Raw genomic sequence first — 16,183 nt, 5'->3', positions numbered from 1 at the left:
AGTCCAAAGCTGGAATTTATACTAGCTAAGCAAAAAAATAATAATTCACATCTATTTCTTTCTCTTTTCCCCATCTTACTCTGGATCGATGGTGGTATTCAATTTTTTTCCCCTACTGGTTCTGTAGGCATGGCTTGGTGGGGAAGGGTCATGTGACTGAGTGGGTATATCCAACTTGATGTCACTTGCGCCTACGCCCATTCAGTCACATATCCTCACCAAGCCACGCCCACATAACCCAGTAGGGAAAAAAATGAATTTCTACCTATCTTCCTATTTTCTGCCCAGGCAGGCCTGGCCTAATCTGTCAAAGGCCTGGCCTAATCCTGCATGCCGCCCGCTCACCCTTCACCAGTCACAAGTATCACCCCGTTTCCCGCCCTGGCCCTTACTCTCCTCATTTCCTCTCCCATGACCGCCTCTTTTGTCATCCCACAGATGTGACTTTGCCTTCCTCCCGCGGCTGGCTGCCAGAGAAGGCAAGCCAGGGCTGAACCATTGTCACTGGGCTCCCTGCCAGCCTACATCTTGCCCTTGTCTACATGTTTTTTCCATGCGTCTGGACTCCAGCTGCACTGAAAAAAAGACCCAGCGGCTGTAGGCTTCTTGCAGTGAAAATTACTGACCTCCGGCTTTACTCCGCTTCTCCCACGCCCATGCCGCCGCGTTCTAGGCTCTGGCCATGCAGATCCACCCCATTGAGGCCGCTGCATTGGAGGGACTTGCCCAAGCAAGTCTGAGCGAAGCAGTGCAGCAGGCAATGGGGTGGACCTGCGTGGCCGGCGGCTAGAACGCGGCCACGGCGGCACGTTGGAGAAGCGGAGCAAAGCTGGAGGGCAGTAATTTTCGCTGCAAGAAGCCTACAGCTGTTATGTTTTTTTTGCTACTTCTTTGCTGGTCGGAACCTGCTAGGAGCTGGGCTACCAGCTCAGTTCCATCCGGCAAAGGAGCAGCAGCCGAGACTTGCCACCCTATTCTTTGCACCAAGGTGGACCCCATTGCCTGCTGTGCCAGAGTGGAGGTACTTGCCCAGGTAAGTCCCTCCGGTGCAGCTGGCAATGGGGTGCGCATGCATGGCCAGTGCGAAGAACCGGGCAGCGATGGTGGTGGGATTGAAGCTCTTTTTTGGCGTGTTCGAAAAGCAGAGGCTGGTAGTTTTCGGTGCAAGAAGCCTCCTGCCAGCCGGCTCAGTTTTGGCTGGCAAAGAGGCATCAGCTGGGAGGTATCTCACACCGAAAAAGAGGCAGCGGTTGCAGGCATCTCGCGACAAGGGGGGGAGGGCGAGATGCGGGCTGATGGGGAGCCCAGCGGCTCTCAGCCCTGGCTTGCCTTCCCTGGAAGCCAGCCATGGAAGGAAGAGAAAGTCGCGGCCACAGACAACAAAAGAGGAGAGGAAGCGAGGAGATTAAGTGCCAGGGCCTCTGAAGGAGGAGGGGAAAATGGCTGACACATCGTGCTTAAGGGAGAGCCAGTGGCGAGCAGGCGGCGGTTCCGGGGCAAGGCTGGAGCTGGGGAATCACGCACTCCCCGACCCAACCGAGGCAGCTGGCAGCTCCAGGCCTGTTATTTCTACATGAAAATGTGCTGAATTGTCATGGTAAATTGTTTTGAATAAACATTTTTTTCTATTTTGATACCATTCATGTTGATATGTATAGTTTTTCCACTTTTCCATGTTTGTTATCTGTCAAATGTGTTTTTCCTTTGAAGTCATCTTTGATCATTAGATTCGGATCTTGTAGAGCAAGCATGATTCTAGAATTCATATTTTTTAATTTACATTTTTTAATGTAAATAATATTTGTTTATAATTCACCAAAAGCCCATAACTTTCCAAATATAAGAAAAAATGTAGTATATAATGCAAGTTAGAATTGATGTTCAGCTAGTGATCCTAGTTATCCCTTAGGTTTTCCAGCCAATGTTGATGGAATATTTTACCTATGAAGAACTGAAGGACATAAAAAAGAAAGTAATTGCACAGCACTGCTCACAGAAGGAGACTGCAGCAGAAATCCGTAGAGGGATTAGCCTGTGGAATCAAGCAGAAGAACTCCAGAAAGCTTTCAAATATTCTGTGGATGAAAAAGCAGATCATGGTAAGCCCTTAAATTGAAAGTTAGCTGTGAATGAGTAGCTGGGTGCATAATTCCAAAAATAACCTTTTTTTAAAAAAAAACAACAACTCCCCCACCCATCAACCACATTGTCTTTGCCCCAGTTCTAGAAGTGTCTCTTTAGAGCTGAATTCTGCTAAGATTGATCACCTTGTCAAGTGCCTGTAGAGTGTCTTCTGTTTTTCAGAAACTGAAGAACCAGAACAAGCCACCAGCATTGTTCATCTGCCTTCAGAGGTGATGCTCACTATTTTTACCTATCTTAGCCCTCAAGAATTATGCCGATGTAGTCAAGTCAGCAGCAAATGGTCACAGTTAGCAAAAACAGGATTTCTCTGGAAACACCTTTATCCTGTGCACTGGGCTAGAGGTAAGAGGCTGTACTCTCAACCCTTTTTTAAGCATCCCTAATTACCATTCCTAGTAATGTGTAGTTATTTTAAACTTGATTTAAAAAAAAATATGTGACTAAGCATAATACCTAGTTCAGTCACCGCTCAAATATACAGCAGTGCTGATAAAAGTAGATATATACTTATTTACCTTGAGGCTGCAGTTATCACTGTCTATGCCCAATCCTGTGATTGTGATTTGAGTGCTTGGCCATCAGCATGCTTTTCTGAGGGTTGCAGCATCCTACAGTCACAGGATTGCATTTACAACCACCACAGCTGGCTTCTGACAAGCAAAGCCAATAGATAAGCCAACAGGAAGTCACAAGCCATTTGGCTACAGCAGAAGTAAATCATGCATGGTCACATGATGCACCGAATGACCATGTTGCATAGCTGCAGTTCCAGTATCAACTGCAGTTAATTGAGGACTGGATTTCCTTTGTGGATCTCATTTAATTTTATCCAGTTCATCTAAATCAGGGGGTGTCAAATTCAATTTCATTGAGGGACGGATCAGCAAAGGGCCAATGAGCACGGCCGGGTGGTCACAGGACTAGGTGAGTGTGGCCAACTGGACCTAGCCTGCTCACACTGAGGGGCACCTGTGATAGACCAGGTAAGGGTGGGAGGGGTGACCCAGGGTCAGTGCCAAAGCCTGGGGCGGGGGGGAGCTGAGCATCGGTGCTTGTGTGCAACTGCAGAAGGTGCCTGGGGGGAGGGTCAAACAGTGCTGGGGCACTGGCGGGGGATGACAGCTGAACGCCCCGTTCAGTTTTAGGTTGGCGTGGTGAGGAGAGGTCAAAAAGGGAAGCCCCTGCCCACTGCTGCCTGCCCACTTCCCACGGCAGCATCCCATTTTCACCTTCTTTCCCTGTTGCAGTTATGTAGTTCTGTTTGATACCCAGGCACCCTCAGCAGTGCACGAGCACCGATGCCCTGTAATTCATGCAGTACTGTAGTGCAAGATCACAAGAGAGCAGTAGTGTTATGTCCCACCTTCCAAAAATAAACAGATAAGGCTGAAAGCAGCAGTCCTCGCAAACAAAGGCAGCAACCAGGAGTCTCCACCGATCACAACTGTGAAATGTTATGTCCCACCTTCAAAAGTAAGCAGATAAGGCTGAAAGCAGCAGTCCTCGCAAACAAAGGCAGCAACCAGAAGTCTCCACCAATCACACCTGTGGCCAGCCTCGACAAGATTGTCCAAGTTAACAGTCCAAATAAATCCAAGTCCCAACAAGATATTTCAGGTTTAAATCCAAAGTCTTCGGTTCTCTTTTCAAACAATTTGTTCCCGACAAGAGTGCAGAGTCATCCCTCTCCCTTTATAGAGCAGCAGCTAATTAGTCTAATTACTGATCTGCCCTCCTCCTGTGCTCCCGTTGGTTTCTCGTAAGGAGACGCCTGTTTCTGACATCTACCCAGCGATTATCTAAATTATTACTTTCACCAGAAGACTCCATCTGTTCCTCGTTATCAGCCGTTCCCGGCTGATAGCCTGATTGAGAAGCCGAGGAGGTTGAAGGTTCAGGCCGGTCCTGCAAATCAAATGTGACCTTCGCCTCCTCCTCATCATTGCAATCACTTGCTGAGTCCTCCTCACTGGAACTTTCATTTAAAAAACTTGTAGCTGGTGCCGGAATCACAACACTATCCCTCACCGCAGGGCCCTTCCCCCGGGTCTGACGATCTGGATGCGGCTTCGAAGGGAAGCGTGCATGAAAGTCTCGAAGCAGATCCGGAGCATGAAACGTAGATGCATCCATCCAGGAACAAATCTCCGAATCATCTACTCTCCTCCCGACCAAATACTGGAATCGACCCTTGAGCCAACGGGAATCAAGGACGCTGACCACCGTATCGTCAACAGCAGCCGTCTCAGGGAGCGATGATGACGGAATCGTTTCAGCAGAGTCACGTAGACGACAATCAGAAGAATCGGGAACCAAGAGAGATCGATGAAAGACGGGGTGAATACGCATAGAACGCGGCAAAGTGAGGCGGTATGCCACAGGGTTAATAACTGCCTCAATCGGGAACGGACCAATAAACCGATGATCAAGTTTCCTAATAGGGCGATCGACCTTCAGATGTTTTGTAGAGAGCCACACTTTATCACCCACAGCTAACGGCGGTGTTGCCCGACGGGACCGATCCGCAAACCGCTTATAATCTTCTTTTGCCTTGTTCAATTGTTGCATCAGTAGACGGCGAACTGCGTGTAATTCTTCCAAAAACTCTCGGGTCTCAGGAACCGGGGAATCCGTCATAGTTAATGGGAAGAAGCGCGGATGATAACCCATATTTGCAAAAAATGGTGTGACACGAGTGGAGGTGTGCTGCGAGTTGTTAAACGCGAATTCTGCTAATGGGAGATATTTCGCCCAATCGTTTTGTCGCACATTTACAAAACATCTCAAATATTGAGTAAGAATCCCAATCACCTTCTCTGTCCCGCCATCAGTTTCTGGATGGTGCGCTGACGCTAAACATACTTTCACTTGCAAAGCCGCCATTAACTGTTTCCAAAATTGTGCTGTAAACTGGACCCCACGATCAGAAACCACTCTATCCGGTAGTCCATGTAAACGAAAGATATGCTGCAAAAATAACTGAGCCGTAGTGCGGGACGATGGCAATTTCCGACAAGGAATGAAATGGGCCATTTTAGTTAGCATATCCACTACCACAAGCACTGTTGTGAACCCCGACGAAGATGGTAAATGTGTCAGAAAGTCCATGGATATCGCTCCCCATGGCCTACTTGGAGTCGGCAAGGGTTGCAAAAGTCCAGGGGGTGCGCCTGACGCCGCTTTCGCTTGCCTACATTGCACGCAAGAAGCGACGTAAGAGGACACATCATGACGAACTCGAGGCCACCAGAAAGTCCGAGTGACTAAATGCAAGGTTTTGTGAAAGCCAAAATGACCAGCAGCAGGGTTATCATGACATTGAGTCATGATAAGGGTCCTCAACGGTCTGGTAGGTACATATATTAAACCCCGATGTCGAAGCAGATCGTCTTCAAAAGACCATGGAGAATTAGAGCCAACATCCCCCCGTCTCTGTTGCGTCCACGCATCCAAATGTTGCGCCTCTCGTAGTCGGGCCCGCAAATCTACCGGTTCCTGTAGTACGGCTAGAGATTCTGGTGGTAACACCGTCCGTAAAGGAAGAGGATCTTCGGCACAAGTATACTCTGGTTTCCAAGATAACGCATCCGCCCTCCGGTTCTGTCCACTTGGAACGTAAGTAACAGAGAAATTGAATCTGGCAAAAAATAACGACCAACGAATCTGCCGTTGATTCAATTTTCTAGCCGTGGTCAAATGCTCCAGATTTCGATGATCCGTCCGAACCTCCACCTTATGCCGAGCCCCCTCCAAATGATGTCTCCAGGTCTCAAAAGCAGCCTTAATGGCTAACAACTCCTTTTCCCAGATGGTATAGTTGCGCTCCGAAGCTGTAAGCTTCCTAGAATAATATGCGCAGGGAAACAGAAGTGCGCCATCCTCCGAAGCTTGTAACAGCACTGCTCCGATAGCGACATTAGAAGCATCTGTCTCGACTACAAATGGACGATCCGGATCAGGATGTTTCAATATCGGCTCGGTTACGAATGCTTTTTTCAAAGTGTCAAAAGCCTGTTGTTGAGGAGGCCCCCACACAAATGGAACCTTCTTACGAAGAAGCTGAGTTATGGGATCCATTATTTTCGCAAAACCTGGAATAAAAGTCCGATAATAGTTTGCGAATCCCAAAAGTCGTTGTACATCTTTGACCCGACGAGGAGCTTCCCAACTACACAACGCCTCAACCTTTTTGGGGTCCATAGCAATGCCCACGGGAGAAATGATGTGTCCCAAGAATTCTATTGACGACTGAAAAAAGCAACACTTTTCCAATTTAGCATAAAGTTTATGCTCCCGAAGACGTTGAAGCACTTGACGAACCTGCTGAAGATGTTGCTCTCTGGATCTTGAATAAATCAAAATGTCGTCCAAATATATGACAACAAACTTATCCAGCATGTCTCGAAAGATATCATTCATCAAATGTTGAAATACAGCAGGAGCGTTGGTCAAACCAAATGGCATGACGGTGTACTCGAAATGACCATAACGAGTGCCAAAAGCCGTCTTCCACTCGTCTCCCTGACGCATCCGAACCAGATTGTAAGCTCCACGTAAGTCAAGTTTCGTGAAAATAGTAGCTTCCCGTAACCGCTCCATCAATTCGGGAATGAGCGGTAAAGGATAGCTATTTCTCACGGTGATAGAGTTCAAGCGTCTATAGTCACAACAGAGACGAAGTTCTCCCGACTTCTTCTTGACAAAGAGAACAGGTGCCGAAAGAGGGGACGATGAAGGTCGAATAAATCCCCGAGCTAGATTTTTATCTAAAAACTCTCGAAGTGCAACTAATTCGGGCTCGGACAGCGAATACAACCTCCCCTTTGGCAATGGAGCACCCGGTATCAAATCCACAGGACAATCGTAAACACGATGTGGTGGTAATTGGTCTGCCTCCTGTTCACTGAAAACATCGGAGAAATCCGACAGCTCTGAAGGAATCAAGACAGCAGAGGCGACAACATGTTGATCTGTGGAGACATGTCTCAGGTGGTCCACACATTGCAGGCTTGGAAAAGAAACAGCATTCTGAGCCCAAGCCACCAACGGATCGTGTAAACGCAACCAGGATACTCCGAGCACCAAAGGAAGATGGAGATTCGAGGTGACATAAAAACTTATCGCTTCCTCATGATCCCCAATACGCATGCGCAATGGTTGGGTGGCAAAGCGAATAGGTCCCGACTTAAGTTCACGCCCATCTACGGTTTCCACCTGCATGGGGGGAGTCACAGACACTAAAGGAATTTTGAAATGTTTCACAAAAGCATAGTCCATAAAGCTTGTCGTAGCTCCCGAATCCAACAGTGCCATGGCAGGAATTCCCTCCTTCTGGGATTGCAAGAATATACGAGTGTCCAAAAGCAAATGTCGAGGAGGGCCAGAATCTACTTCGGCAATTTGGGATGAGATTGGAAGTTGTGCCCGACCTAAGGTTTCTCCGAGGTCGGGCCTACCCCGTTTCCCAATGGGCCAGCACTGGTTTCTGGTACAGGTCCCCGAGTCCCCTTCCGAGTGCAAGAATTAACAAAATGTCCCGGACCCCCGCAATAAAGGCACAAGCTTTCCTTGAATCGTCTCGAACGTTCTTGCACCGTTAAGCGAGGGCGGAGTGCACCTATCTCCATCGGCTCCTCTGCTGAGGTCTTGGATTGGTAAACCCTCATAGGTGGAATGCGTGCACGAGAAAACACAGATGGTTCTGCAACGGTCCGTTTACACCCACGTTGTTGTAAGCGAGCTTCAATACGTAAACATTGAGTAATTAGTGTGTCCAAAGTCGAAGCACACTCTGCATGGACCAGCTCATCTTTGATGGCATCCGACAGACCTTCCTGGAATGCAGCCATATGAGCCGGTTCATTCCAGTTGGAGTCCATACACAATAAGCGGAATTCTGCCACGTATTCCTGTAAGGGACGTTTGCCCTGAGTAATATCCTTCAACTTTCTATCCACAATTTGTGATTTAATTGGGTTCTCAAACATTACGTTCATCTGTTGAAGAAACCCCTGGAAATTGTCTAATAATGGGCTATCCTGTACTAATAAGGGAGTAGCCCATTTGGCAGCCTGCCCGGTTAACAAGCTAATAATAAACCCCACTTTAGCCCGGTCGGTTGGAAAATCTTCAGGTCTCACAGAAAAATACAGTTGGCACTGACCCACAAATGTTGAAAACATGTGTGTTTGCCCAGAAAATTTTTCTGGCATAGCTACCGGGTTTTTCCTCTTAGGGGGTGCAGGGGGGGCTCCAGCTGCAGCTGAAACAGTTTGAGAATTGGTAACAAACGCTAACAATTGAGTTACCTGATTCTGAAGGGACACGTTGCTCTGAAGTAACTGATTAATCTGTAACTGTTGCTGCTCGATCATTTGTTGCATTTGAGTTACATCCATCGTTGCAAAGATGGTCTGTCTGGTCGGGAACAATAATGTTATGTCCCACCTTCCAAAAATAAACAGATAAGGCTGAAAGCAGCAGTCCTCGCAAACAAAGGCAGCAACCAGGAGTCTCCACCGATCACAACTGTGAAATGTTATGTCCCACCTTCAAAAGTAAGCAGATAAGGCTGAAAGCAGCAGTCCTCGCAAACAAAGGCAGCAACCAGAAGTCTCCACCAATCACACCTGTGGCCAGCCTCGACAAGATTGTCCAAGTTAACAGTCCAAATAAATCCAAGTCCCAACAAGATATTTCAGGTTTAAATCCAAAGTCTTCGGTTCTCTTTTCAAACAATTTGTTCCCGACAAGAGTGCAGAGTCATCCCTCTCCCTTTATAGAGCAGCAGCTAATTAGTCTAATTACTGATCTGCCCTCCTCCTGTGCTCCCGTTGGTTTCTCGTAAGGAGACGCCTGTTTCTGACATCTACCCAGCGATTATCTAAATTATTACTTTCACCAGAAGACTCCATCTGTTCCTCGTTATCAGCCGTTCCCGGCTGATAGCCTGATTGAGAAGCCGAGGAGGTTGAAGGTTCAGGCCGGTCCTGCAAATCAAATGTGACCTTCGCCTCCTCCTCATCATTGCAATCACTTGCTGAGTCCTCCTCACTGGAACTTTCATTTAAAAAACTTGTAGCTGGTGCCGGAATCACAACAAGTAGCGCAAGATCTTGTGCTACTGATCTCGCACTACGGTAGTTTAGGCCTCTGTTCTCTGTGAACTGATCCTTGTACCAGATCCGGCTGAAGAGCGTTTGCAAGACAAGATTTGGGGGCAATGAAATCGCCTTGCTTGAAGCCTCCCATCGGCTTGAAAACGCCTTTCTCACGGTTGCAGTCTTGGCGCGAAGAGCGTTTATAAGCCGATGGGAGGTTTCAAGCGAGGCGATTTCTCTGCCCCCAAGTCTCATTGGCTTGCAAACGCTCTTCACACTGAGACTGAAGCAAGGGATTTTACTGCTGCCAAGTGTCATCAGCTTGCAAATGCTTTTCATACTGTCCCTAATCTTTTCTGTGCTCAGGAAGGGACAAGGGTAGGGGGAGAGATTGGCTGCGCTGCCACCCGCAATGGCTTTCCCACGCAGGGGTGGGGTGATCCCAGTGAAAGAGGGCCGGTGAGAGGGGCATGGAGACGGGGATGCAGTGCTTATCTATACAACTTGGTGTGGTCATTTGGGCCGGAACATGGTGTGCCTTAGATCTGACCCATGCACATAGAGACCACCCTGCCGCCTCGGTCCCACCCTCTAGGCGTGCACGTAGGAGATGGTGAGCACACGGGTGCTCTGACCAAGGATTCCTGAGGCTGTAATTAAGCACACACTTGTTTTATTTCAACACTGGGAATTACAGCCTGTAATGTGTCCCAAACAGTCCCTCAAGATAAGCACCCACCTTTATCTCCTTTGAATTGCTGCCAACAACTAAAGTTGGCAAAAACATAACCGTAAAAGACAGACCAGAAATAAAAGTTAAAATAAGCAAAAAAATAGTAAGAGAACACCTGTCTGATCTTGATGAAAACAAATCACCGGGGCCTGATGGATTACATCCCAGAGTTTTAAAGGAGCTGGCAGAGGTCATCTCAGAACCGCTGCACCATATCTTTCAAAAATCCTGGAGCACTGGGGAACTACCAGAGGACTGGAAAAGAGCTGATGTGGTTCCCATCTTCAAAAAGGAAAAAAAAAAACAGACCCAGGAAACTATAGACCAAACAGCCTAACATCAATACCTGGGAAGATACTGGAAAAGATAATAAAAAACAGATCTGCCAACATCTAGAAACAAGTAAAGGAATAACTAGCAGTCAGCACGGCTTTGTTAAGAACAGATCATGCCAAACCAATGTTATTTCATTCTTCAACATAAGTGACTAAATTAGTAGACCAGCAAAATACTGTGGACATAATATACAGTATTTAGATTTCAGCAAGGCATTCGACAAAGTAGACCACAACCTACTTCCTAGTATGCTAGAAAAAAGTGCAATAGATAGCACCAGCACAACTAGTGATGGACTTGCAACTGGCTGACAAACCGTACTCAACGAATAGTCCTTAATGGGTCTAAGTCTACATGGAGGGAAGTAAGCAGTGGGGTGCCACAAGGTTCCATCTTAGGCCCAGGACTCTTCAATATCTTCATTAATGACTTAGATGAGGGAATAGAAAGGGAACTTACCAAATTTGCAGATGACACTAAGATGGCAGGAATAGCCAACACCCAAGAAGATAGGCTGAAGATCCAGATGGATCTTGACAGACTAGAACACTGGGCCATATCTAACAAAATGAAATTCAGTGTAGAGAAAAGTAAAGTCCTACACTTAGGAAAGAAAAACCAAAAGGACACATATAGTGAAACCAGGCTCAATAGCAGTAACTGTGAGAGGGATCTTGGAGCTAAATAGGAGCCAGCCATGTGCAGCAGCAGCCCAAAAAGCCAATGCAATCCTAAGTTGTAGTAACAGAGGGATACAATCAAGATCAAGGGAGGTACTAATACCACTCTATAAAGCCTTAGTAACACCACACCTAGAGTACTGCATCCAATTTTGTTCACCACATTACAAAAAAGAGGTTGAGACTCTAGAAAAAGTGCAGAGAAGAGCAACCAGGATGATGAGGGGACTGGAGACTAAAACATATGAAGAACGGTTACAGGAACTGGGCCTGGCTAGTCTAGTAAAGAGAAGGACCAGGGGAGACACGATAGCGGTCTTCCAATATTTGAGGGGCTGCCACAGGGAGGTGGAAGGGGGTCAAGCTATTTTCTAAAACGCCTGTAGGCCAGACTAGTAATAATGGATGGAAACTGAACAAGGAGAGATTCAACCTGGAAATAAGGAGAAACTTTCTGACAGAACAATCAACCCATGGAAGAGAAGTTGCCCTCGGAAGTTGTGGGAGCGTCATCACTTGAGACTTTCAAGAAGAGACTTGGACTGCCATTTGTCAGAAATGGTGCAGGGTCTCCCGCTTGGGCAGGGGGTTGGACTAGATGACCTACAAGGTCCCTTCCAACTCTGATTATCTGTTAACAGTATATAGAGAAAACCTATATAAAATGTTCTACAGATGGCACTTACCCCCAATTAGATTAGCAAAAATGTTTCCAAATAAGACACCCGAATGCTGGAAATGTAAACAAAAGCAAGGACCATATTATCATATGTGATGGATGTGTCCAGTAGCAAAAAAATATTGGATAAGGATAAGAAAATGGATAGAGGAAATAACTAAGCAACAAATAAGAGTTAAAACCAGAGATATTCTTACTAGGTTTAATAACAGGAAAATATGACAAAAAATACAATATCTCATGCTACATTTAATAACAGCGGCTAGAATCATTTATACACAAAACTGGAAAAATGATATTATGCCATTGGAAGAAAGTGTGATAAAGAAAATATTAGAGTGGGCCGAGATGGACAGGCTGACAATGGAAATAAAGACAGAGAAGAAACCAAATACTATTTGATTTGAAATGCATGGTATAATTGGTTAAATAGCAGATGTAAAGATAGATAAAGAATATGAAATATTACAGTATGATGATAAATATATATGGTAGATATTATAGTGGAACAAAATATATAAAGGAGTGTGTGTGTGTGTGTGTGTGTGTGTGTGTGTGTGTAGTTATATGTGTCTTCGTAGCTCTTCTGGTCTTGTGAGAAGAGAACAACATCACCTGCAAACCTTAGGTGATTTAAATAGGCACCATTGATTTTTATTCCATCTTTTGCCCAGGCTAGTTTGTGAAATACTTCTTCAAAGGAAATTGAACAGTGTGTTAAATGTGGTTGGTAGGCATTTGGCAAGCTAAGCCTAATTTCCAAAGACAGTTTCCCCCTAGGCCTGAAGAGAAAAGTTTCCAGTCAGTGTGTGCAGCCTGCTCTAACGTATGCTGTGGTGGAACATGAACACTAACCACACAATCGATACAAAAGCTATGAGTGGGACAAAAAGGCATGGAAAGATACACGCTTGGCGTTACAAGACAAGTTATAAAGACCTGCACATGGATTAGGGAACAAGCAATATAGCATGCAATATCAAGAGAGTAAAAGAATGAAAACGGACGTGGGCTGGTCACATAGCAAGAAGAACTGATAGCAGGTGGACCAAGGCAGTCATAGAATGGATCCCACTTGATTAAAAAAGCGTCCAAGGAAGAGACCTAAAACGGGGGGGGGGGGATTGATGCCATCAGCAAGGGCCTAACTGGCAAAAGAAAGTTCCACATTGGTTGGAAACATGATGAAGTGGCTTTCATCCTACAGTGGAGAGGCAAAGGCTAGGAAGAAGAAGGAGGAGAAGATGATTTGATCTCAATATTTAGGTTTTCACGGTGTGAAGATTACTGTAGTTAATAATTGTCAAACTTGGATTTGCAATCACTGCCTTATCTTCAATTATACGTGTAGAAAATTATACGCCAATATAGGTTGAATGACCTTAAGTTAAGCAATCTCTTGCCCTTTCTTTTGAAATACAGCATTTATAAATTTAGGAGTTTTAAAACCCGGTCTATTCTCTTTTTAATTATATGGAAATGATATGTATCTTTGTTGAACGAAGTAGATAGTTATTTGCTACTTTATTTATTCAGGGTTGTTTTTTTTTACCACCCCCACCCCTTTGTCCTATTTTTCAATTCTAACAACAAACCCAAAAGTATTAACGCTTTCTAATAGACACGAAGCTCTTTATCTGTTTCTGGAAGCTTAAGAGTTGAGAACAAACTGGGAATTATTTGAAGGATTCAGCCACTAAAGATTTTGTAATTTGGAAAGGTATTGCAATACTCCAATTTTGTATGTGTTACTTTTAAAACCTATAAGGATAAGGAAGCAACATCCTTTTAGCCTTTCTCCTGTGATGCTTTTACACACCTGTGATCTGCACTTGGTTATGGACAAAATGCCAAGGCTGCTTTAATGAATTCAATTTCTTACTGACTGATCAGGAAATTGGTCCCATGGCCCACCGGGTGATCTTGATACGGAGCCAGATGAAGAATGGGTGAAAAACAGGAAGGATGAAAGTCAGGCTTTTCAGGAATGGGATGAAGATGCTGATATAGATGAATCTGGTGAGCTGTCTGCCTTCTTCGGTTTTATCCGTCCCAAAGATTTGAACGTTGAGCATTAAATCTCATAGTTCACTTCCACAAAACAACCAGCTATGAAAATTCAAGCTGGAATACTGCTCGTATGTATGATATCTGTTATGGAATGATTACGTGGTCTGCCAAGTTTCTTCACTTGGCCCATTTCAATAGTATGTTGAGGTTGGCATTAAGTAAGGCTTATCTTGGGAAACCATAGTTTACACCAGCCATTCCTAGCCTGGGTTTTTCTGTGTTAAATCAACAGTTCTTATAATTTGCATACGCCAGTTTAAAATTCTGGGAATTTTAGTCGCATTATCTGGAAGGATTAGGGAAGGTCAGAATTACAATTATGTTAATGATCTGTAATGTCCATAAGGAGGTTTCTCCCTTCTTTCTGCAAATGAAAAAAAAAAGTTTTGCAAATTTTTGCTTTACTGCAGCTTGGCATCTTAGTCAGGTTCGCACTTTAAGGCTTAGTATAATGTGAATTGTTTGATTTTGCCTGTTTGCTATATGCTAGAGAAGAAGTTTGGTATCATGGCTAAGATAGTGGGTGTCAGCTGCTCATCTTCGTTTTCTTTGAAGCTCGCTAGCAACTGCCATACCTAGGGGGGAGGGGGCATCGGAGAAGGGAAGCGTGCTGGAGATGTGAAAGAATGCTGTGGGAAATTGGGGGATATGAACCCTAACAGGAACCAGGAGTGCCAAACAATCTGCCACGCTTCAAGGATGCCAGGATCCCGGGAAAGGAATTTACACCGGTGCCTAAGGCACCAATTTCCCAAAACATTGGAATGAGATCTGATTGGACTGATCTCCCAGGGGGTGGGTTTTAGACATTGGGAATTGCTTTTGATATGCAATTTTTGCATGTTTTTCTTTAGAGCTTGCCTCATCCATGCTACACTGAGCACCTCTGGTAAAAGTACCTTTTCTCTAAAACTTACGGAGTCAAGGTACTCCATAGGGGGTAGCTGGGGCCAGTCTGACAGTCGGCAAGCTCTGCGGCAGCTGTCAATCAGATTGATGTCTGCCAAGGGCACTGAGCAAAAAATGACAAGCCACGAAAGTGGCCTGGAGGAGGTTGGGACTTGTGGAGGCCCTCTTGCTCCAAACCGCATCAACCCAAACAGGAGCTCAAGTTGCCGGGGAATGTGAGCATCGGTGAGGAAGCCCTGGTGATCACTCACTCTGGGGGTGAAGGAGGAGGAGGATATAGAAGCAGAAGCTGTCAGTGTGACGTACACCTGGTGTCAGGTCCCACAGATCCCTATCGGGACACTACCATTCGGGTGGTGAGAGGGCCTGGATGCATTCTTTAGTTTATAATCTTTTTCCTGGTGCCTATCTATTCTGTACTTTAATTTACCTTCATGGGAATGTAAGCGGGGAGGGCCATCCGTTTTGTTTCAGCTCCTTCAGCTCCAAAGCCTTCAGCAAGAGATGCCCAAGAACAGCTTCTTGATAACCTCAGCCAGCAATTCTCAAAAGAACTTTGCACCTGTGGACGGGCTTATTCAACCCTGGACTGAGGGGAAGAAATAACTGCCTTAACCTAATTGAATTGCATGGGAACCCTCAGATCCTCCTTCCTTTTGTCTTGCTATCTCTTTCCTTCAAGAAAAGGCTCCTTTTGAAATGTTAATTGTTTCAGGAGTTCTCCTTTCTTGAATAGAGGGGAGAGGCAGGCCCTTACAGCCCAAAGGGTGTTGAGAGATGAGAAACCAGTGGGCCAAAGAACGTCTTGCCCAGCTAGCAGAGCCTCAACATCCACAAGGGCTGGTGGGACACGGTGCTGTAAATGCAGCCTCACCCAGACCCATCCTGGCCCAAGCAGCTTCACCACTAGCTGCTCAGGCAGCACAGCCCCTTTCCCAAGGGGGGAGGACTGTCCTCCCAAGAAAAGGGATGCTGAGACCTTCTGCCCTGGGCTTGAAATACGCAGGAGACCCAAAACAACTGGAGTTTTTCCTCACCCAAGTGTATGGAGCCAACCTCCCACCAAAGCAGCCTGGGTCCGATGCGTGACCATGGCCGCAGAAGCACGATGATGTGCCAGAGTTCCAAAACTTTAATCAATTCATGATTGATTGATGGCCTTGCGCAAGCAGGTCAAACTCTGTCCAACGCAAGACCTGAATCTGCATCAAAACCATCAATCAGGGTTACAGGAGTGGCAGCGTTTTGTGAGCCGGTGTGCTGGCTGGCCAACTGACCAGAGGATATCCTAATAGAGTGCTTCCAAGATGGGCTCAACGACAATGAATAAAACACCTGCATCTCACAGGGAGCCCCCCTCCCCCCAGCACCATTCCCAGCAATGTTATGTGCTAGCTGAAGAGGTGGAGATAGACCTGGCTAGGTCCTGCAGCTGAAACACCTGCAGATGGTGCTGTTCTCCATTTCTGGCAAAAGCAAAGGTCCTGAGAACACCTGGACGCAACCTCAGTCCCAAATGCTGACGTACCAG

The 16,183-nt window shown here is 46.0% G+C and overlaps 1 protein-coding gene across 1 annotated transcript in view; it reads left to right on the top strand.

The window, feature by feature from the left end:
- The window catches only part of FBXL5 (F-box and leucine rich repeat protein 5), a 35,905-nt gene that overhangs the window by 4,916 nt on the left and 14,806 nt on the right, over positions 1-16,183 (top strand). Inside the window, exons 4-6 of the mRNA XM_026700005.2 lie at positions 1,910-2,099; positions 2,305-2,487; positions 13,567-13,692. Of these exons, the coding sequence (XP_026555790.1) occupies positions 1,910-2,099; positions 2,305-2,487; positions 13,567-13,692 (499 nt within the window). The remainder of the gene's footprint in view (positions 1-1,909; positions 2,100-2,304; positions 2,488-13,566; positions 13,693-16,183) is intronic.

Source organism: Pseudonaja textilis, chromosome 6, assembly GCF_049901715.1.
Source record: "Pseudonaja textilis isolate UNSWEBS1 chromosome 6, rPseTex1.2, whole genome shotgun sequence".
NCBI classification, from domain to species: Eukaryota; Metazoa; Chordata; class Lepidosauria; order Squamata; family Elapidae; genus Pseudonaja; species Pseudonaja textilis.
The sequence above is the reverse complement of the archived record's forward strand: the minus strand, read 5'-3'. Positions and strand labels throughout refer to the sequence as shown.